At 38.5% G+C, this 22,018-nt stretch overlaps 3 protein-coding genes across 5 annotated transcripts; 1 reads left to right on the top strand and 2 right to left on the bottom strand.

Moving 5' to 3' along the window:
• Positions 1-207: 207 nt before the first annotated feature.
• RBP45A (RNA-binding protein 45A) lies at positions 208-5,519 on the bottom strand. Of its 2 annotated transcripts, none has more exons than XM_089168305.1 (7): positions 4,850-5,519; positions 3,404-3,881; positions 1,612-1,670; positions 1,406-1,536; positions 1,221-1,317; positions 946-1,134; positions 208-565 (listed from the first exon to the last, which is right to left on the bottom strand). In XM_089168305.1, the coding sequence occupies exons 1-7, from the start codon at positions 5,204-5,206 to the stop codon at positions 563-565; spliced, it is 1,314 nt and encodes a 437-aa protein (XP_089024431.1). In that variant the 5' UTR covers positions 5,207-5,519; the 3' UTR covers positions 208-562. The 2 variants fall into 2 exon arrangements, with proteins under 2 accessions (XP_089024431.1, XP_089024432.1); XM_089168306.1 differs by having other exon boundaries at positions 946-1,113.
• Positions 5,520-9,639: 4,120 nt separating this feature from the next.
• LOC149004204 (uncharacterized) lies at positions 9,640-15,218 on the bottom strand. 2 transcript variants are annotated; one of them, XM_089168712.1, is made up of 6 exons: positions 15,081-15,218; positions 14,277-14,877; positions 13,962-14,062; positions 13,149-13,232; positions 12,920-13,030; positions 9,640-10,075 (listed from the first exon to the last, which is right to left on the bottom strand). In XM_089168712.1, exons 2-6 carry the CDS (start codon positions 14,866-14,868, stop codon positions 10,031-10,033), a joined length of 933 nt encoding a protein of 310 aa, XP_089024838.1. In that variant the 5' UTR covers positions 14,869-14,877; positions 15,081-15,218; the 3' UTR covers positions 9,640-10,030. The 2 variants fall into 2 exon arrangements, with proteins under 2 accessions (XP_089024838.1, XP_089024839.1); XM_089168713.1 differs by having other exon boundaries at positions 14,277-14,873.
• Positions 15,219-15,710: 492 nt separating this feature from the next.
• On the top strand, positions 15,711-20,899 carry LOC149004203 (purple acid phosphatase 18-like). The gene is made up of 5 exons (XM_089168118.1): positions 15,711-16,020; positions 17,590-18,258; positions 18,973-19,161; positions 19,632-19,720; positions 20,440-20,899. The coding sequence occupies exons 1-5, from the start codon at positions 15,877-15,879 to the stop codon at positions 20,657-20,659; spliced, it is 1,311 nt and encodes a 436-aa protein (XP_089024244.1). The 5' UTR covers positions 15,711-15,876; the 3' UTR covers positions 20,660-20,899.
• The last annotated feature ends 1,119 nt before the right edge of the window (positions 20,900-22,018 follow it).

The following is a 22,018-nucleotide window of genomic DNA, read 5'->3' as shown; positions in this document are numbered from 1 at the left end:
CTCATAATTACACAGATCTGAGAGCCAAAGAGTGGATTGTGGCCAGTCAATCCTCCCTGCTGAGGTGACTGCCCTCCTGGCTAAGGAATGAGCTATGAAATTACATTCTCTAGAACTAAAATAAAACAACAAGAAACAAAACCAGAGGAGTGCCTTCAATTTCACAAGAGAATATTCCAAGCAACCAACTCCCAAGGAAACCAGATGAAATCAAACACTTCAATACTTAAAAGCAAATACAGCAAGTACATAAATTAGATAGAATCCGCCTCAACCACAGGATTTCTAATCTATAAAAATCTTTCTGGGTTGGTTTGCAAGAAAAAACAAACATGAATACAAACGAGAGCCTAAATAATAAGATAAAACAAGCCAACTTTACAGCCCGTTCCCATAAAGGATTCAAAGCAAAGTTAGGTCCCTGTCATAGATGCCCGAGGAATAGCAGCACGCTAGACAAATGAATATTCCGCTCTCCTGTTCCCTCTCAGAACACATGCCTCTCAATACTCAGAAATGAGTTACAATCTGCTGAATCCTCTCCCCCACGTATAAAACCAGATCACTGGAAAAAAAAAGAATAAACATACTTTAGTAAGTGGGAAAAAGTAGCCGTACTTCAACATGTCCATCAACGACGTTAGGATTCAAATCCTAACGGACTAGAGAGAGCATTTCTCACCCAACAATTTCTCAAATTAACAATCATCACCTTCACCTAACACTTTGCATTTTCTTGCTAATTTACAAGAAGCTTGGGAATCATATACACTAGCAATCGGGTCAAAAGAGTATCTTTTATACCTAATTTCTTTTGACACCCTGAATAAGCAATCAATCAACACCCACAACATAAACCACAACAACCCCCAAAGAAACTGGCATGCAGGCACATTTGGTTAACCTCTAGAGTGGAAGCCAGGGCTAAGATGAACTGATTCTAACCTGCTGCTGCTGCTGTTGCGGCTGCTGGTAATTCCCATATCCTGGATACGCTCCATAAGCATACATGTTAGGATCCTGTGGAGGAGCCGCATAACCATAGGATTCATAACCTTGAGCATACCCATAATACCCTGCACCCCCATTCCATTGGTTTGGATCTGCCTGAGGCTGAGCATATCCACCAGAATCCTAAAAGATTTGTTAGATTCATCGAAGCAAACAAACCTCAATATATGGAAAAAGAAAACACTAAAATAGAGGGTAAATTCACAAACCTGTTTGTTCGCAGGAGTTCGCCCCCATGAAAGTCTAATATTTTGTCCCCCCAACAAAGTTCCATTTAACATCAGCAAAGCTTCCTCAGCACAACTTCTGCAACACCACACAAACATATAAGACAATCACATGGATTATTCTAGCATCCAATCATGAGACTGAAGTATTCAGAAAAACCTCTAACCTATTTGCAAATTGAACAAATCCACAACGTTTTCCCATCGGTATTTTCACATGGACCAACTCCCCAAATTGGGCAAAAACTTGTCTCAGATGGTCCTCTGTAACATTAGAATCTAAGCCACCAACAAATATCTGCAAAGAAACTGATGGGTCAGAATCATATAGCATAAAGACCCATATGTTCCTAAATCAGAATAAAGTACCCACAGTTGTATTATTGGGATCATTTTCGTTCTGAGTTCCTTGAGTGGTACTCTGGTAAGAAGCTGCAAATAACAAATGCATGTGAAAAGGGTGCTAATACAAAAAGATAATGCAAAGAAATAGAGCCTAGTAAGGGGAGAAGATGCAAACAGAACTGATGAGCACCAGCTGTGATTTCCTGCTGAAGAGATTGAAAGTCCACAAACTAATGCATGTGAAAAGAAAGGAAAACTACAAAAGATAATGGACAACAAATAGACTCCAGTTCGAGTGGAGAGTGATTCAGTGAATAACAAGATGCTGAGCAGCAGATTACTATTTTCTAATCGAGGTTAAGAAGTCAACATGCAACTAGTTTCTTAATAATACCAATCCATCAAGTTCCTGAGAATCAAAGATGCCTTCTTAACTGGAAGAATTGGACTTCCTTGTCAAACTAGGTATTACATCAAATAAAAGACAATCAACAAGGCCTAGTCTTCTATATTACATGAGAAAATACTAAGAAACAATGAGTCAATGACAAAGCCTACATCCTTCTCTTTTTTTTTTTTTTTTTTGGGCGGGGGGGGGAAGCGGATTCAGTAGGTGACTTGGAAAACCAGTGAAGGGAATTACTGAAAGTTTCATGGTACCGATAATAGAAATACAAAGATATGCTACACAATACAATTATTTCAGTTAGCTCTCACATATGAGAAAAATACCAACCGCACTGTCTTGCTGCAATGCCCAACAGAAACCACTCAGCCAACACATATTGAACACTGCCCCCCAACCCACCCCAACCCCCTCCGAAAAAGGAAAAAAAAACCTAAAAAACCAAAAAAGGAAAAACAAAAAAATATGCAGCCAACGAAACATCAGTTGCCAATTTTTTTCAAGTACTTGTTGACCATTTCAAACACTTAATTAGGCCACAACAGCACCTGGTATAAAAGAGAATGAAACAAAACCTAACCTAAGAGGGAAATGTACACCATGTAGATACACCCATGCAACAGAAGCATGGCTGCCTAAAATCCAAAAACAGCATTTTCCTCTAAATGGCATGAAAAACTGGAAACAGCAATCAGGATAAGAGGAAAAAGAAACTCATGTTACAATAATTATAACATAAAACAGTGCAAAGGAACCAATTCGCTAAGAAGTAATGAAGTGACTAATTTGACCCATTTACGAGAGAAAAGGAAGTAGAAAGAACCAATAAGAAATAAGAAAGAATGGAAGCGAACAAATGTAGACTGAAACTCAACTCTTCAAATATAAGGAAACCGGAGAAGTAAATCGCAACGTAGCACAAGAAATGCCACAGAAAAGTGAAATTAAGGACAAAATTACGACATAAACAGTAAAACTGACCTAATGAGGCCACGCACTAAATGGGTATCATTTCAGCTGAAATCAGTTCCAGGCCCCTAAATGAGAGAGCCTCTTGGCATCCTGCTTCGAGAGAACATGAGTTTTATAAGTCTTTGAATTCTCAAATACATTAAGTGAGCCCAATTTAGAAAGGAAAGTACTGGAAGGAAATGACTTTGTAAACTTCCGCTTTTCTTCGCATTCGTAAGTGAATGAAAAATGCAAACTTATTTAAACAATGCTTAGCTGGTCCCATCGCAAACACTGAAAAATGAACATTCAACAGAATACTCCAAATACCAAAACCAAATCAAAGGAGCATACAAACAAACAAACAAACAAAAAAACAAGAAAACTGCTTTCGGGGGCGTACCAACTCAAAACAAGCTGCAATACATCACATCCAAACTAAAAAACACAGGCAACTGCATACCTTTATTTTGCTGCGGGGTGCCACCCACGGTTTTCTTTGTGGTTGCTGGTCCAATACGCATTGGCCTTGTCGAGCAGAACATCCCATTCATTTCAGTCATGGCACGCACCTGCTCACTTTCATCTCCAAACCTGACAAACCCATAACCCTTTGATCGTCCAGTTGTTCTATCTGTCACAACTTTCGCACCCTTGACAGATGGGTAGTGAGTCCTAAATGTCTCTTGTAAAACGTAATCCGTAACATCGGCGGCTAAATCACCAACAAAGATAGGAAAGTCAGAACCATCATCTTGACGCCTATCCCCAGAACTGAAAGTAGCCCAGTTCAATCTAAAATTCTGTTCAATCCCAGGCATGGGTGTGCCATTGTACGACTGTAAGATCCTCTCTGCGGCAGCATGAGAGACAAACTCAATAAAACCATAACCCTCAGACTGAGCTGTCTGTTTGTTACGGATGACTTTCACAGAGACAACCTGGAAACAACAGTGATATCATCCATCTCATGTTAACGAACAAAAATGATAAATAGATACAATTAGCATGGTTAATGAAAATTCTGTTACAATTGAATTCTACAGTGATCTTGATAAAATTAATAGCAATGAGACATGTTAGACAGGTGATAGATTGCGTTGAACCAATACATCAAATCATCAATGAGTATCCTAAGAAGACTACGAGCGGGAAAAAAAAAGAATAAAAAAAGGAAAGAGATATTCTCCTCACACATTAAAGGACTAAAGTCTCAAGCCCTTTGAAAGAATATCTGAACAGTTCAGAATCACATATGCCACAGAAGAGCCAAAGGAGGGGAGAAAAATAAAGGAGGGCAAAACGACGTAGCCATGACACTTCATTTAAGTTTTTCCACTGAATCTTTTAAACCAAAGAAAACGCATTCATAGGCACAACATCAAATTCTTTTGTTGGAATTCACTAAATCAAAATTCAGATAAACACTCTAATGGCAACAAAAACATTATACATCTACCAAGGTACAGAATATAATACAAGTGAATTATGATTCTGTATTCTTGGCCTCTCATGTGCACAGAAAATGAAAAATGTAACATCATGTTCAATCTAGACCTAAGACTCAAAACAATACTGTTCTGTTTTCTGGTTTCCCAAGTCTTTAAATCTTGAAAAGCATGAACAGGATATGCATTTTGTGGTTCTCTCCTACATAATTTCTACATCCCATTTGCCGACTTTTCTTCCAGTAAAATTGTGCGTGCCTACAGCGTTTTGTTACCTTTACCTGCTTATCCTTTGAGAGACTGACCGAAATGAGGACATGAAGCCCTACTCAGATCGATGGAAAATAGAACCGGGGGGGGGGGGGGAGATTCGACTACGACGATGAACACTAAAGTTGCGACTCGTAAGATTAGTAAATAATTGCTACCTATTGTATACAGGATCAGAAATGGCAAGTTACCTCGCCTGTATGAGCAAAACAACTGTGAAGGTATGTCTCTTCCATCCAATATTGCAAATCGCCGATCCAAAGAGTGCGAACCTCATCTGCGCTCGCTGGTTGCGCGGACGCGTACTGAGGCTGCATCTGCTGCTGTGGTAGCGGCGCTTGTTGTTGAGGCGGAACCTGCGGTGGCGGAACTGCCTGTGGCTGTTGTCCCCACATAGGAGGAGGCTGTTGCTGCATAGGCTGTTGTGGCGGCATCATCATCCACTGCTGTTGCGGTGGTGGTTGCTGTTGAAGTTGATGCTGATGTTGTTGATCCATCTGTGATGGAGCCATGGGAGGAGGAACGACGCCAGTTGCAGGTTGCATCATCTTCACTCCGGCGTCAAGATTATCGAACAAATCTTGACCTTAAATTGCCAGAAAAAAGGATCGTAAATCGGTGAAGGCCAGAAACTCAACCCCGTCGAACAATCTCAACAACTGAAATGAAACAAAAACACTCAGGAAATCAACGGAGTCGAAGAAGAAATCAAGCCCGATTAGGCGATTACGGATTTCGTCGTCCAAAACCTATACGGAAATTTGTAAAAAGGCACGAAAAAAAGGAGATAAGGGTTTGGGACCGGAGAAACCCTAACCCTAAAACGAAAACAGTGGGCTTGGGGAAATGGATTTGTTCCAGAGATACGATGTGTAATAAAAGGAATAGGGCAGAAACGGATAATTTTTAATTGGCGAGGGTTAAGATTGTAAATAAGAACTATTCGTGAACCGACCAAACCGTTTGTCCGAAATACCTAGATGACCGGTAGGCGGTAGCGTTCCGTCTCTACACAGACCGCTAGATTTATCATTTAAGCCAGCTAGCGATGTTGATTTCTTGATTTTTCTGATGCAACTGTTTGGGACCTTTGGGTTATGCAATCACTTAAGAACCGCCACGTGTCACTTAATTCTGGAATGGTCTTGAAAGCCATTTTTGGGGGTCCGGATCGTCACCTTGGCAAGGAGTATTCCACTCTATACTCTTCGACAACGGTTGACCACAAATTAAAGAAAATCTATAGAGTTAAAGGTAATGAAATTTTTTTTTAATATTTTATTATTTTTTACTTATAAACATTACATAATTTATAATTATACAGTTCTTAAAGGATGATCCATACTTAATTCTTTTGCAACATTTTTTCGGGTAATTTATGTAACCTAGCCTATTCACTAAGGTAGAAAAATATCAAAAAATTTGCAAAAAAAGAAAAAAAGAAAAATACAAAATCATAATAAGTTGTAATATGTTTCGGACTTTTGATCGAGTGCGACCTATGCAAGCATTAACCTTATGCACTACCATCGCAAATACTAGCCCTGTCAAAGAGCACACAACTGTCCAATTCAAGAAACAGAGGAGCAGAGGGGATTCAAACATAGAACATGAAGTTTACCAAACCACTTGGGAGGGAGCATGGGACCACTAGACCACCACCCACGGTGGTAGCAATATGTTTAAGTTAAAAAGAGTGAAATTATATATACACAAATCAAGATGGAAGGCTGGAACCGGTCTTATTAAAATATCCATATGAATATGATTATGAGAGGTTATTTGATGTGTGGATCTATAGGTCACAACACTCACCATTACATCAAAGTTTACCTCAATTCAATAGTCATTACATTTCATTTTCAGTAAGGGTGTCAATTGTGAACTGAAACCGTTTAACCTTACCGAACTGCGCCGTCTAAAATTGTACCGTTCAAAATTTGGTACGGTATATAACGAAAACAAATTTCTTTGGTACGATTCTAGTTTTAGGTACTCGTACCGTCAGTATGTACCAAAACTATATCGAATTGTACCGTACTAAATTAAGGGACATAAATTGTAATTTACAATTAAAACACTTTTCCTTTAACCTATCCTTAATTTCCTATTTCAGCTTTTCGTTTCATCATTCACTCTTCTTAGATTTACTTGTTTTGTCTCTATTAATTATATTTACTTGCTTTATTTCTATTAATTTCAAATTTTATCGATTGGTTGATCACAATTTCATTAGGATCTTAATGAATTAATAACAAAAGTGGCATAAATTCATTTGTATCAAAATTGTACCGCACTAGATATCATGTTTAAATCGTTTCCCCGTATCGATTTAATACCGAAACCATACAGTTTAAATTCGATACGATACGGTTCTGGTTTTCGGCATTCAAAGTTGGTACTGTACCAAATTATCGAAACCGTACCGATTGACACCCTTAAATTTTTGGGTAAAAAAATTGCTACATCAATTTCTTGATTAACAAAACAATTGCTAAATAATACTTGAATGGTACATCAAATCTCCATATGTTGTGAATGTGCCACCAGTAAAACGTATAACCACCCTAGCTTCGTTACAAGTAGGGTGAAGTATGCGTCCACATTAGCTATGTGATGGCTGGTTTTCTCTATTATTCCAACTCTCTGGCCCCTTTAGTTATGCAACACTTTAAACCCATTTTAACTTTAATAATGTGGGCTGAAACGAGTATAATGATAAAATATGACTTATAAAGTAATCCCCATACATGCAGGAAGCTAGCCATGGTAATGTAACGCAAGTAAGGGTTTCAATTGCGTATCGAAATCGTTAAATCGAACCAAATCGTGCCGTTTAAAATCGTACCGTACTATTCAAAATTCGGTACGATACATACCAAAACCGAATTTATTTGGTACGGTTCCGGTTTTAGGTACCTATACCATCGGTATGTACCGAAACCGTACCGAATTGGTACCGTACCAAATTAGGAGATATAAATTGTAATTTGATAATTAAAACATTTTACCTTTACCCTACCCCTAATTCCATATTATAGTTTTTTGTTTCATCATTCACTTCTTTTCTTAGATTTACTTGTTTTGTCTTTATTAATTAGATTACTTGATTTATCTTTTAATTTCAAATCCTATTGATTGGTTGATCACAATTTCATCGGGATCTCAATGAACTAATAACAATAGTGGCATAAGTTCATCCATACCAAAATTGTAACGCACTAGATATAGTGTTAAACTATTTTTTCGCATCCGATTTAATCGAAACCGTATCATCTTGTTTAAATTCAAGATGCGATCTATTATGGTTTTCGGTATTCAAAGTTGGTACCGTACCAAAACTGTATCGAATTACCGAAACCGTACTGATTGACACTCATAAACGTAAGAGATGATTTTTGTTTATTTATTTTTTTCTTTTGTAAGCAAATATGACTTTTATTAAGAAAATCAGTGAGAGATCATAATTGAGAGTGTTAATGACCATTAAGTTTAAAATATCTCAGTATTTTTTGATCTAATACTAATACTAATACTAATACTAATATATCTCATATAATCACTCGGTTCTTTAGGGAAAAACAGTGGCACTTACGTGAAGTATTTTAAATACAAGCAAATCACATACAACACCTAAAATAGGGATTAGTCTCACTAATAGGAAGAAGTTCAAGTCACCACTGGTCGAAATGACAAACATCATCAACAATATCATTCACCTTCAAAATTACTATTCTTTCTATTGAGATCAACAACATTGCTAACTTATTGTGGTGAGAAGCTTTAAATGTTACATACAATACAAATATTTGACTATATTTTAATGTTTGAAAAATAAAAATCTAAGCTTCCTTTTTATCTAAAAAAAAGGATTGGGTGGAAAGTGATTTATCAATTTCCAAATCCCATCGGTTCAAATTTATTCCCATTAACGGCCATGTGGGTAGCCAATGGTCTCTGCTCCCCACTCATTAAGGGGTGTCGCAAAATTGATAGATGGGGACAAATCTCATATTCAGTTGAAAAGGTATCTTTTTCTTCTGGTGCAAAGCAGAAAAAAAAATCTGAGAAGTTAGATATTGTCAACCAGATATGTACCTTATTCATATCCACACATTACAACTGAATATGGTTTATGCTTTATATTGTGTTGTTAATGGACACTGGATTCCGTTCTCTAGTGAGCAGTCGAGATCCAAAGAAGCAGCCTCGGCTGGAGTTCGGGGACAAATGCCTTCAGAGCCTAAAGAACACCCATGGCTCTTTAAGCCTCAAGGTTTCTTTACAGTTGGACTCAGGCCTATAAATAGTCGACGCTTAAGGCTTCATTCTCTTATAACAGCTCATTATAATAATTGTTTAAGAAGACTATAGTAAAAAACTTAATACTTGACGTAACTTTACATTGAGATGAACTGGAATAAATTCCATTTAGCTTTCTTTTCTGTTCAATTGTGTATGATTAATCGCTCTAATCCTAACAACAATTTATAAATCCCCACATCTCCTATTTGACCATCACCAATAGGAACAAAGCGCAAGAGAGCATAAGGTTGGGTGGTCATTTTTTTTTGAGGTAGGGGTAGGGGTTGGCGGCGGGGACCTTTTTTAATTAACTACCATTTCCTTGCTGTGAAAGTTAACTACCATTTTGCCAAGCAAGAATCTAAACTCTGCCAATGGTGGATTAGTAGAGCGATTAAAACCCCAACTTCTCACGAGAAAGTCCTGAATTCACACTCATCCGATAGCACCTATATTAGTAATATTACCCCCACCCTATACATAAACTCTTAGGATTCACAAAAAAAAAATAATAAAAAAAAAATCTAAACTCATAAGAGACCACATTCCTCTCTGCCCAAAAAATCAACATCTTCATGTTCTCCCATCGGCTACCACAAACTGAACTGTGCTGAAGCTAACTTGGGGAAACAAAATTCAGGTAGAAAAAGAACAGCAGAAAATTGCACAACAGATACTTCAACCATTTACCTTAAAAGAGTCAGGTCCTAAGACATCGGAGTTTGATCTGTTACTTCCAATTTCGAAAGTCCGATCTACTCCCTGCCATACATATACAAAGCAGACTACCATCCCCCAACAACCCCACCACACACACATACACCATGCACACACCGCACACACAGGAGCCTAGACCAGTATCTTTGCTGCTAAAAACAACATGGCTCTTCAATATATTATTTGGCAATCACAAAAACCCAACGTTGATCAAACAACTCTTTTGACTTTTTGCCTTTTGCAGAAAATCAAGAAGATCACATAACACGTTGAACCTCCGCGCACCGAGATTCTTCTTTCTAGGCATCAAACATCTTCAAGATGAAAAATCTGATGCAGTAGTTAGCACATCATTCACTTCCTCCTTGTTCACACAAGTCTAGCAAAGCCAAAGTCTGAAAAGATATCCAGAAATAAATCCCAATTGTTAGTGCCTGGGAGAAGATGATACCAAGGAATGACAGGGAATTGCTGACACAGAAAGATTGTAAAATTAGTTGACTTCAAAATTTAGTTAAAACACAAACTCATACTATAATGTGGGCCTCATGATATAATCGGCTGCAGAAAAATTAGAAGGGAAGAAAACAAACCGTGTGGTGTGAATCCAGAATTTACCGGTTTCACACCTAAACAATATATCTCAATGTTTTCAGTTCTACTTTAATAGCTAAACATCAAAACCAAAAAATAAAAAAGGTTGAATAGATATAGAGTTAAAATCTTCCATCAAATCAACAGAATACCATTATAACTTGAACAAATCCTCCAAACAACAATTGATTTGGCAATAGACTAAATGAGATGATTCAGAAACAGTCATAGCCTATTTAACGATGTCTATTTTCCAGTAAGGACGGTAGTTTGTCCCACTCTCCAAAATCCTAATAAATCATCTCAGAAGATAATATGCATTGTAATCCAATGAAGAATAGTGTGTCAAAAAACAAAAGCTGATCCAATAGACAGATTCAAGGGATTCCCACATCAAACTTAACAGTAAGAAAACAAGAAATGGTTCCAAGCTTGAAATTCAAAACAGTAACTAATTGCCGAATATGGGAGTAGAGTTGAAATACACTTCTTCGATTTCAAGGTACTGAAAATTTCTGGTTGGAGTAGAAAAAAATTGATCAGGTTAGGCCTTTCCTTCTCACCATGGGGGTCCATTTAAACTCTTTTGTAGTGGCAAGTATTGAGCACAAATTTGATAATTTGGAAAACTTTTGCTTCTCTTCTCTTCTTCTATAATGAAACAAGGATCTCCTTCAACTTGCTTGAAAATCCACTTCAAGTTCATATTTTTTCTTCATATTGCTCATCAACAAGCTGCCGCCAATGTTCAACGCAGTAACAATGAGTTGATAGTTTCCAGCCCTTTAAATTCACCATCCAATTTTCCACAAACCTTAAACTTTCAATTCCATCACTAACAGTCTATTTTCATAGTTCTCATTTACTTTGCATCCATATTTTGACCACATAACCTCCACGTATACACTAAACTCAATCCAGCTTCGAGCACAATTCACTCAGACCCCAAAAGAATCCCATCTATGTCCTTCTGGGAAGACCCAAATGTCAGCCACCCCAATCCAACTAGCCTTACCTCATGTTATTTGGATTGGAGCTGCCCTACACCCCAGTAAGACTTCCAAAGCTCAGCCCCAACTCCATCTAGAAACCCTAGATTCCCTCGTTGATTTCTTTCTCAAAACCTGAGACTAATTTGCTGAAGCTCCAAATTCAGCATTCAAACCTCCAAACCTTCAACGATGGATTCTGATCACTCACCAGTCATATTCGTACCAGATTCAACAAAATAAATAAATATACAACCTCACAAGCTAGACCCTAACCTTAATTTGGCCTAAAACCCCTATTTATGGCTAGTTTGAACCTATTTGTTTATTAAAGATCCTGGAAGAATTGGCCCCTAGTTGATCTCCTAGCAGTGTAGGACTACCTACCTCAGGACTAGGCATCTAAATCCAAATGAATAGATTTTCAGTTCACATTGCATTGGGTTCCATATTATTTTGAGCTCACCTTATGGCTTAGTTTATATCATTAACATTCCCCCCAACAAGGTAGACAAAACATGAGACAATATGAGTTATTATGCTGAATAGTGACAATGTCCCACAGGCTAGAGGGGTAAGTCAACTTGGAGAGATCACCGAGTTAAATCAAGGAGGAAATGCTCATATACTTGGAAAAGCTGAAGGAAACTTAAACAGTTATACCAAAACAAACACAATTCAGATTAATTTAGATGTAAGAACCATCCAATTCTTTTCACTTCCTTTCTTTGAAGATCCTAAACGAAGACCAAAATTAAGTTCCAAATAAGCAAAATATTTTCACTAAGTATAGACATTTAAAATGGCCTTAAACATCACAACATGTGGTAATATGTGGGTAGGCCCATGTAATAGAGGACTCCACGCATGTGTCCAGGTCTCACACGTCAAGTTTCCAACTCAAGACAGTTATGGAAACGCCTTAAAAGCAAGTTCAAAGTTGTATATGAAAAGAATACCATTATATTCAATTACAATAGAAGACATCGTTGTAATTATATAAAGCCATGACACCCTTTTAAGATACACCTTTTCTTTTTCAGTTTTGGACTGAAGCATCACGAATGGAACATGTTCAAAATACTCTATCTCATGGACCCAACTATATACTGCCTCATGGCAGGTCATGAATTATAAGGCCACTTTTAAATGCCATTGGACCTAGTGACAATCCAAAACTCCCAATAAAACAGCCAGCAGCTACAAATTAAACCTCTAACATATGAAATACCACCATGCTGTTCTGCAAATGTATTCCTAGCAACTGCTGCATCTAATAGTCTTAAACAATTGTCTAGTTTCAAATATTAGAAGTTAATTATCAGAAGCAGTTAAGTTGATGTAATTTTGGAAGCCCAATGTGAAATGCTTTAAACTTGCAACAAGTCAAAAGGTGGAATACCGACAACTGAACCTGCGCCAGGTAACACGGCTACCAAATAAAGCCCACATTTTCACACTACAGATATGTGCAGTCAAACCTCGGAAAAGGACATAATCAGTGCACAAGGCTTGGGCTAACCCAGGGCCTGAGAAGGGGCAGATGCATACGTAGGCTAACCCCCACTTTGAGGAATGACAATTTCTTGATTCAACCCATAACCGTTGCACTGAGGCTATTGCAGATTATTCAAATGATAAACAGTTTTACAATACCTCTGGTATGGAGAGCTCAAGACGAAATTTGGGTCCATCATAGTGATGGAGAACAGGCCTGAAAGCATCCTCTTCAAGCGCTTTGCAGAGCTTTCTTACACGGATTCGCACCTAACAATTTTTGCCAATATAAGCAATGAGGAATTCTGCCCCAATATAAGCAATGAGGACTTCTGCCTACATATGAATAATGGATAGTGCCCAAAGCACCAACTCCAGTAACATTTACCTGTGCAGGAAATCTTGATTCACCTTTACATTTCTTGTCTTCCCATGCTGTGGGGTCAATGTTTGTTCCCCCAAAAGTGGCAGCCTGTACAATAATCACAGGAAAGATATAGTCTATGTCAACAACAGTAACAAAAATGAATGTTAATGAGATTGAGACACAGGGGAATATGGATATAAGTTATTCATTAAATCTAGCGTATAATCACAGAGGAAAGTACAAATGACCATTGAAATGCCAGATTGGATATGCTGCAAGGCAATTTGCATCAAGTAGATGGAGTAATAGATTTGGGTTCTGATTGCAACAGAAAATTCAGATCCAGGTAGCGCCATGCCTACAGCTACTTAGATAATGTCTGTTAAATCAATCACTGGTCCTCTTCCCTATAAACTTGGCATTAAAGATAGGATTGATGGACGGGTGGGGAGAAAGGAAGAAGAAAGCACAATATTGCACAATGTAAAAGGAAACTTCAACTGACATCCCACGGTTTCCAGTCAGAAATTTATTCAGCATCAGTTAAGAGATCAGGGTCCCTTTTCCCTCAAATTGATAGAGACCTAGAGGAAGGAGAAAAAATGGAAACTATTTAAAATAATCGTGAGCAAAGATATCTGGACAGAGTCTTTTCAGCCATCTAATTCCTTCAAAACTGGGACATAACATCTTTATTTCTGTGCTTATCCATCGAATAGCAATCCTTTGATAATTGGAAGGATCTTTCTACGTAGCAGAAAACATCTTACTCATAGTATCTGAAACCGCAAGAATGAAAACCAAATGATATAGTCAATTTGGAGATATACATACCTCAAATATCCCATGTAGCTGGTGAGTAGCATAATTGTACAGGAACAAAGGCAAACCTGGAGTTATGGCCCGAACAGAGTCCCGGTATCTTGATGGCAAGCCTGCATAACGAAAATCATATGACAAACCATTATTCCCAAGGTTCAGAATCCATGGGGATTACCTTTAATCACCTAAACCCAAGCCGTAGCTAGAGATGAAATCTAAAGTTTGTGCCACCGCCCAAAGAACTTATGCAATTAAACCGTGTATGTTGGAGATGTCAGCGACGACTCCCAGACTTCAAGAGTTGACTTAAAAAAATGTTAAACATACCAAAAAGCTGCCGCTTCAGATCTTCATGCATGGTGTCATTGTTACACACAAAGATATAGCCACCAAGGACCTCATTTCTTGGAAGGGTCTCGGCTGAAGGCAATGTCTTAAATCGTTTGTCAGCTGCATTGTTGGTATTGTTGTTACTGCTGCTATTATTTGTGCTGTAATTGTTGTTGTTCTTGCCGCCATCGTTTGCCACTATAGTCGTGTTGCTGTTATTGCTGGACAAGTTGCCTCCAACAACTACATTAATGTTACCAGTTCCTTTCTGAAACAGCATCTTAGCCGTAGAGATGACATTCAAATGGCCACATTTGTTGATAGGCTCGTTCAGCTTAGAGTCCAAATTCAACATAGCAAAATTAAGACTCTCAAACTTGTTCTCTTCTTGAAACCCAAATTTCTCTGTCGGTTTCATTTCCATGGTGGTCTTTGAAGGATCGAGGTTGTTCAGTCTTAATGCTTTGGATCTAGTCTGTTCAGCCAGCTTCGATGCCGCCACCAACCATTTCTGATCCTCTGAAGCAAAAGCAGACTGTCCCCGCAATTCATCCCCTAGTTGCCAAAAGCTTCGATGAATATCCATCATAGAAGCTTCCTTCACACAGATGAAATGTCAGTCGTTTCGGAAATCCAAATCTAAGAAGAAAACCAGTTGAAACAGTCGCCAAAATTTCACAGAAAATAGAATGTTCCATCGATTCCATTCGAAGACAAGAGATACAGAAGAAACAACAGAGAAGGAAGGAAAAAAAATCCAAATCCAGAAATTGAAGTATGAAACAAGAGTTTTTCGCATACCTTACGAGCAACTAGGGGCTCTGATTCAGCTTTTTGACGGCGAGGACAGGCGCCGGAACGATAGGATCCACAAGACCTTCCGAGGAGATAAGGTCTTGCGGAACGGAAAATACCAAACTACAGGTACATGGAGATCGCAACTGCTAGGCAAAAATAAATTGGAAAAGACAACTCATTTTCAACGGCTGTGATTGAGGTGATGATTGATCATAGTTGACTGTCCAGACAACGAGCACCGACAAACTACGCCAGTTTCCGGGTTACGCTGGAAGTTCACGTGTAGCATTGATGACGAGGACGTCACTGTGATAGTGACAAGTGTACGATAGTGATCAACATTGGAACAAGATTCCGATGCTACGATGGTAAGATGAATTATTCCTTGCGTGAATGGCGATAGCATATTAGACAGATACGGTGGGCCCCTGATGCGGATGTGGCTTTGCATAAACGGGTGTGAATCTTGTAGTTTTGTGATCATTTTGGGGTTAAATTGTAGTTTTGTGACCAAGAGGGGACGAGCGAATAAAATAATTGTCCTCAAAGGTTTCCTTTGACAATTACGTATAAGCTGACTTGAATCGGTTCCAGAAAAATGATAAGCCTTGACCAAAAAAGAGGGGGAATCGGCGTCGATATGAAACGAACCGGGTCTAAATCGTCTGCAACTGAGTCGGAATCCTTTTCAGAGTTTGGTCAGCTTGAAAAGGTGACTGAGCAGCAGAAGAAATTAGTGGTCACTGATCGCAGGAGATGATCTTGAGTCTTAGTGTCGAAAAGAGTTTTGCACTAGCAGATGGAAATGGCTCAGAAGTTGGTTGTGGTTATCGTTTTGGTGTTTGCTGCAACTGCGACTGTGAGGGCAGATTATGTTCGGCCGAAGCCTCGGAAAATCTTAGATTTTCCATGGAAGCCAAGGAGTTCGTCTGAACCACAACAGGTAAAATTTGCTTTGTCCTGTTATGTTTGAGCATGTAGATTCATATTATCAGTTTCTCATTATTGCTTTGTTTCACCCTCCCAGAACCCCTTTTTTTTTTCCTTCCTGCTTTGTAGATTTCTCTCCGAAGGAAGTCGGAAAAAAGGTCCCTATCCTTATTTAGCTCTATTTAACACCAAGAACACTAATACTTTATTGTCATGTCTTTGTGTTGGGAAAATAATTTGGTTTGCTTGCTTTGGCATAGGAAGCTTATTTATTTTGTAAAGCACAATGACGCAAATTTAGGTTTTCGTTATGGTGGTAATCAGAAGTTCCAAGTGTCTCTCAAGTAGCTGTTTTGTGTATTACCAGAACTGTGAAATTGCAACTTGTAGTGTTGTAGCTCGATTGTAATCTCTCATATGATAACGGTATTAGAAAACCAAATCCTACTTGTTTAGACGGTCATACTGTTCATTGGAGTTGGAAGCAATAAGAACCGATTTAGAGAACTGAAAAAACAGGCCTCAAAGAGGTAATAACAAAACCAAGATTACAACAGACTTGGGACTGGGTAGGAGAAAACTTGAGTAAACTGATTCAATTGAACCACTGATGGAGAGGGTCGAAACTAAAATCAGGTTTGCCCTGTTGGGTCTCCTAAGTCACTTCAAACAGTGGGAAACGGGTAAATGGAATCACAGAAACGGGTGAATAGAAATTAGGATCTAATGGAATGGTTTAACAGAGAAGGAAATGAAAAAGCTGTCTGTGAATGATTGAATGCAAATTGTCAAAGGATTCAGAAGAACTGTACAGAATTTTCTGACAGAACTGAACTAGGGAAATAGATTTTTCACTGGGTATTTAAGAGTATGAAGAATCTGACATGATTTGAAGAAGATTTGCATTGGAAGAAGTTGAAGTTGAAGACCTTTACTTACCAGTGAATTCACTAACATTAAGACTGACCCAGAAAACTAATATGCATACAGTGGATCCACACTAAAAGTAGTATCAGCATTATTTTTCGTTCATTCTATACATTTAAGTACAATAGAATGGGTCAAAAAACCTTTTTGTCTGCAGTTTCGGAATGCCACTTGGTGGTCCTTAATCTTGAGAGAGTGTGGACCTCGACCATCCAAGGCTTGCGGTTTTTAAAAAAAATAAGGAGCTGGTCGTTGAACCCTCTCTCCCAAAGTTGAACTGATACTATTAATGGGATAATAGAAGTACTGTTGTTAATGAGCCTAATTACTGGGCATAAATAAATAGCTTTCGACTAGGGCCTTTTGGGTCCTCCCCTCTGGGCTGAAGCCTGCAGCATCATCGTGCCTTTGGGCCATGTCCTGTAGATCCTGGACTATCATATTTGGTCCATACATCATTATCATATTTCTGGTAGTAGCCATGCCATTTTGTCATATGCAAAATACCATCCATCTATATCATATTTCTGGTAGTAGCCATGCCATTCTGTCATATGCAAAATACCATCCATCTATATCATATAATCTGTAGTTGTTTTTCCTTACTTTTGTGTGATCCACTTTTAACATGTATGGAAGACTGAGGGTTTTGCAGGTTCATATCTCTTTGGCAGGGGATAAGCACATGCGCATTACTTGGATCACTGATGATGACAACTCTCCTTCTGTTGTTGAATATGGAACATCTCCTGGAAAATACACATCATTAAATCGAGGAGAATCCACATCATATGTCTATTTGCTCTATATCTCTGGACAGATACACCACACGGTCATTGGACCACTGGAAGATGATACAGTTTACTTTTACCGCTGCGGAGGAGAAGGTCCAGAGTTTAAGCTAAAGACCCCTCCCTCTAAGTTCCCAATTACTTTCGCTGTTGTTGGAGATCTGGGTCAAACAGGATGGACGGCCTCAACTCTTGACCACATTAGCCACTGTAGCCATGATGTTTTTTTGCTCCCAGGGGACCTCTCTTATGCTGATTACCAGCAGCACCTATGGGACACATTTGGTGAATTGGTGCAACCCCTTGCAAGTGCGAGGCCATGGATGGTAACTGAAGGGAACCATGAAAAGGAGATTATACCATTTTTTAAGACAGGGTTTCAAGCATATAATGCCAGGTGGAAGATGCCATTTGAGGAGAGTAGATCAGATTCAAATCTTTATTATTCCTTTGAAGTTGCAGGAGTTCATGTTATCATGCTTGGCTCTTATACAGACTATGATGAGTACTCAGATCAATATAATTGGCTGAAGGTAACCCCATACCACTTCTAAGTTCTTAGTTTTCCTTCCTTTCATTCTATGATTTAGTCGATTATTCTGAGGAAGTTGAAATGCAGGTAAGTTACTTCTAGAATTCACTGTACTAGAAATGTTTTCTTGGGTTAAAGCGGAAAAAATTACATTGCCTTTTGGATTTTAATTTCCTGCATGGTGCTTGGCTCCTCAAAAATTAACACTTATTTGTACCTTTTTGCAAAACATATCACTTCATCTTTTAAGGAACAACAATGGTATGGTCATGGTCGCTGTAGATTTTGGTCAATTAGTATAATGCTTCAGAATTTGGCTCAGTCAAGAAGTTTCCTATGGGTTGAAATTGATGGAAATATGCATCGGTTGCCAATAGTAGGGGTGGGCCTAATCCTGATCATTGGTGATGCTGAGTGTCTGCACATTTGTCCCCGCTTTCAATGTAAAATTGTGCCTCCCAAGTAGTCTTATGCCAACATTTCTCAACAGAGCTGAGACTAACTTTCAGACAAACAGAAAAAACTTTTGTCTCTAATTGCATCTTTATTTCTAATGTTTCTTTCTCTCTTTACTCAGTTTAATAGTTGTTAAGAAGTGAATTGTGTCAAAATTTAAACTACTTCAGCAACACATGGGACTGATTTTGTATTTTCTACGTGACATTTCTTAGCATTTTTCATGTAAAGAGAGTTTCTTGATTTGCTGGATATACAGGCTGATCTCTTAAAGGTGGATCGGAATAAGACACCATGGCTGATAGTGCTATTTCATGCTCCATGGTATAACAGCAATAGGGCCCATCATGGTGAAGGAGACCGTATGAGGGCTGTGATGGAGCCGCTGCTTCATGCTGCTCGAGTGGATATCGTGCTTACTGGCCATGTGCATGCATATGAACGCTCTGTAAGTAAATGTTTGTTAGTCTTGCCTTCTAAAACTAGGGAGCTTGGGTGGGGATTTCCATAAAGAACATTTAAAACCTATCTGTCAACTACATGACCTTCCTACTTCAGCGACATGGTGGAATAAGTCATCAATCAAAGCTCCCATTAGGTAGTGGGCATTTTTAGTTAGCTTCATATTCTTGCTTGAGTTCATTCAAAGCTCCAGCTCTTCATGTATTGTGATTTTCCCAACTGATATTGGATATTGGAAAAAAAATGTTGAGGAAATGCCTGAGAAAAAGAGCTTTTTTTTTTTTTTTTTTTTTTTCAACGAGGCATGGAAGCGAATGTGTTGAAGCTTTCTTTATAAAGACCTTGTGCTGTAATTAAAATGTGGGGCTCATTCAGTCCAACAACCTTTCTAGACAAATCAAGGATACGAGTGGCAAATCCAATCCTTTAATATATCTGTGGTTGTTTGAATGGCAGAAACGTATATATAATGGAAGATCAGACCCTTGCGGATCTATCCACCTAACTATTGGCGATGGAGGCAACAACGAAGGTCTAGCAGGGAGGTGACTCTCTCTCTCTCTCTCTCTCTCTCTCTCCTGTGTGCACACACACCCATGCACACGCCTGATTGTTTAACCTTGTCTTTAGAGTTATACAACAAAACTTATATATATGGTGTTTTCTAGGATTTTCATGTTCATAGGATTTCATGTTCAGTAAATTCTCTCCATCTCGTAACTCTCAACCGCTTGCATGAGGTGCTTAAACAATGTGATGTGCTAGAAGAGTTAGTGATATGGATAGATTTTCGCACTTTTTAGGATCCTTAATTTGAAGTATTTGGGGTAAGTTTTGGCAATTAATTTGTAAGAGTGGATTTGACTTGGATCTGCATTTTAGGTTGAAAGACCATGAAGTGATTTCTGCACTCTCTAGAATTCCAACGCTGTATAATTTGTGGGATTTGGATTGAGGGAAATGGTAGGCTATTGTGGTGATAGTAGTAAAGATGATTGGATTTTGAAAATTTAGACAAACACTGAAAGAAATATTAGGCTAATATCCTGTTGAAGTTCCAGACGCAGCATTCGCTGTTGAAGAAAAAGATTGCTTCTGTTTATTTGTTAGCATTACGGAAGGATTGCTATCTCAAGTTTTCTCCAGGCTTAATAAGTCTCAGTTTATACCTTCCTGCTCGTTGCCTTACAGAAAATGAAACTTGCTTTGAGGTTGAACGACTTCTGGGCTGCTTTTATTGAATCAGTAAATATTCTTTTTGCAGATATTTAAACCCACAACCAGAGTGGTCAGCCTTCCGTGAGGCAAGCTTTGGTCATGGTGAGCTGAATATTGTGAATGAAACTCATGCACGGTGGAGCTGGCACAGGAATGATGATGATGAAGCTGTAAAGTCAGATCAACTGTGGATATCTTCATTGATCAGTTCTGGATGTCTTCCCCAAGATAGCGATGAATTTGGGAACATTCTCATGGCATCTTAGAAGTGGACCGTCAGTCGAGGTGCGCGTAAGTTGATCCAGATGAACATCAGATCCAAAAAAATGCGCATGACTAAAGCATTTTCGACAGTGTAAGTTTGGTTGGGATCTACATGTAATATATTGTACTAAAGAGACTTAACATTAGTATATGATCCATTAAAAGGACCCATTGTAAAAATCTCTATTTTATATAAAGTGCCTTCCGCAATCACCTTCTCCTATGGAAATTATAAAACTTTTCTACCTGCTCTGTTTTTTCTATATCTAAATGGGATCCAACCCCTCAGTTAACTCTTAAAAGGAGGAAGGTTTTTGCTCATTACTTCTTTTTGAATCTATGGATAACATATATTTCCATTTGTTAGAGATTTTGAAAATGAAAATTCAAACGGGTTGTTGTCTATAATAAAAAGTATGACTCATTTCAAACTTTATGAATATTCATACCATATGCATTTTAAATTATATCTTTGGTTTCTAATTACAGAAGTCAATCAATCTTACCAAATTCCAATTGGGGGGGGGGGGGGGGGGGGGGGGGGGGGGGGGGGGGGGGGGGGGGGGGGGGGGGGGGGGGGGGGGGGGGGGGGGGGCCCAACTGGAGTTAATTAGTCACATTTCAATCATTAGTCTTAATTACAAGAGTTAATGAATCTGACCATATGCACTTCAGTCATATCTTTTGATTTCCAATTATAAGAATCAAATCATTCTCTATTTCCTTGTATATTCTCTAAACTTTGTATATTTATTATATGCTAAAATGTAGCAGAACGTACGTGTAGAATGACTTCACTGAACACTCATTGAGATCTTACCATTAAATCTATGAAACTAAATCTGAACCGTTCGTTAAAGATTTTAGATTTTTCCCACTACTTACGGATAATTTTCATCACTGGTTAGCACCGGGTTTTTTATTTATTTATTTAACTTACATGAGAAAGTCGAGTAACCTCCGCCCCTTGGAAAGGAGGTTCTCTAGGGTTCGTCGGCGATGGCGTGTTTCAGACATCTTCTTGATTCAGTTTGAACAGATTTAATGGGTTTTTGAAGATTTGAGTTGAAGGTTCTCCGTTTGACGGCATGTTTCAGAGTATTCTTGATTCGGTTTGAACAGATTTAATGGGGTTTTTGAAGATTTGAGTCGAAGGTATTCCGTTTGATGATTTCATATCATTTGAAAACCAACCCCTACCCAAAGTTAGTAGAAGAGACCATGCATGGCCTTTCAAAAGAGAAGAAAACTGAATCCTTCGCAACAAATAGTTTAAATCAGTAAGTTTCAACGGAAGGGACAAAACCACATTCAGAGTAATACGTAGTGGAATGGAGGAAGACGAAGAAATATTAGAAGCC

The sequence above is a fragment of the Hakea prostrata genome, chromosome 9 (genome assembly GCF_041222555.1).
Source record: "Hakea prostrata isolate BN-2017 chromosome 9, UWA_Hpros_2, whole genome shotgun sequence".
Lineage (NCBI taxonomy): Eukaryota > Viridiplantae > Streptophyta > Magnoliopsida > Proteales > Proteaceae > Hakea > Hakea prostrata.
Note: the sequence above shows the minus strand (reverse complement) of the source record. Positions and strands in the feature narration are given on the sequence as shown.

What these genes read in the sequence shown, in the direction of transcription:
- LOC149004203 (XM_089168118.1), top strand. Translation starts at nt 15,877, where the DNA reads ATGGAAATGGCTCAGAAGTTGGTTGTGGTTATCGTTTTGGTGTTTGCT. An exon ending in GTTCGTCTGAACCACAACAG is followed by an intron (nt 16,021 to 17,589) that starts GTAAAATTTGCT and finishes AGGGTTTTGCAG; the next exon opens with GTTCATATCTCTTTGGCAGG. An exon ending in ATCAATATAATTGGCTGAAG is followed by an intron (nt 18,259 to 18,972) that starts GTAACCCCATAC and finishes CTGGATATACAG; the next exon opens with GCTGATCTCTTAAAGGTGGA.
- LOC149004204 (XM_089168712.1), bottom strand. Translation starts at nt 14,868, where the DNA reads ATGATGGATATTCATCGAAGCTTTTGGCAACTAGGGGATGAATTGCGG. An exon ending in TCTGAAGCGGCAGCTTTTTG is followed by an intron (nt 14,063 to 14,276) that starts GTATGTTTAACA and finishes TTCGTTATGCAG; the next exon opens with GCTTGCCATCAAGATACCGG. An exon ending in AGCTACATGGGATATTTGAG is followed by an intron (nt 13,233 to 13,961) that starts GTATGTATATCT and finishes ATTATTGTACAG; the next exon opens with GCTGCCACTTTTGGGGGAAC.
- RBP45A (XM_089168305.1), bottom strand. Translation starts at nt 5,206, where the DNA reads ATGATGCAACCTGCAACTGGCGTCGTTCCTCCTCCCATGGCTCCATCA. An exon ending in ATGATCCCAATAATACAACT is followed by an intron (nt 1,537 to 1,611) that starts GTGGGTACTTTA and finishes GTTTCTTTGCAG; the next exon opens with ATATTTGTTGGTGGCTTAGA. An exon ending in TTTGTTCAATTTGCAAATAG is followed by an intron (nt 1,318 to 1,405) that starts GTTAGAGGTTTT and finishes GTGGTGTTGCAG; the next exon opens with AAGTTGTGCTGAGGAAGCTT.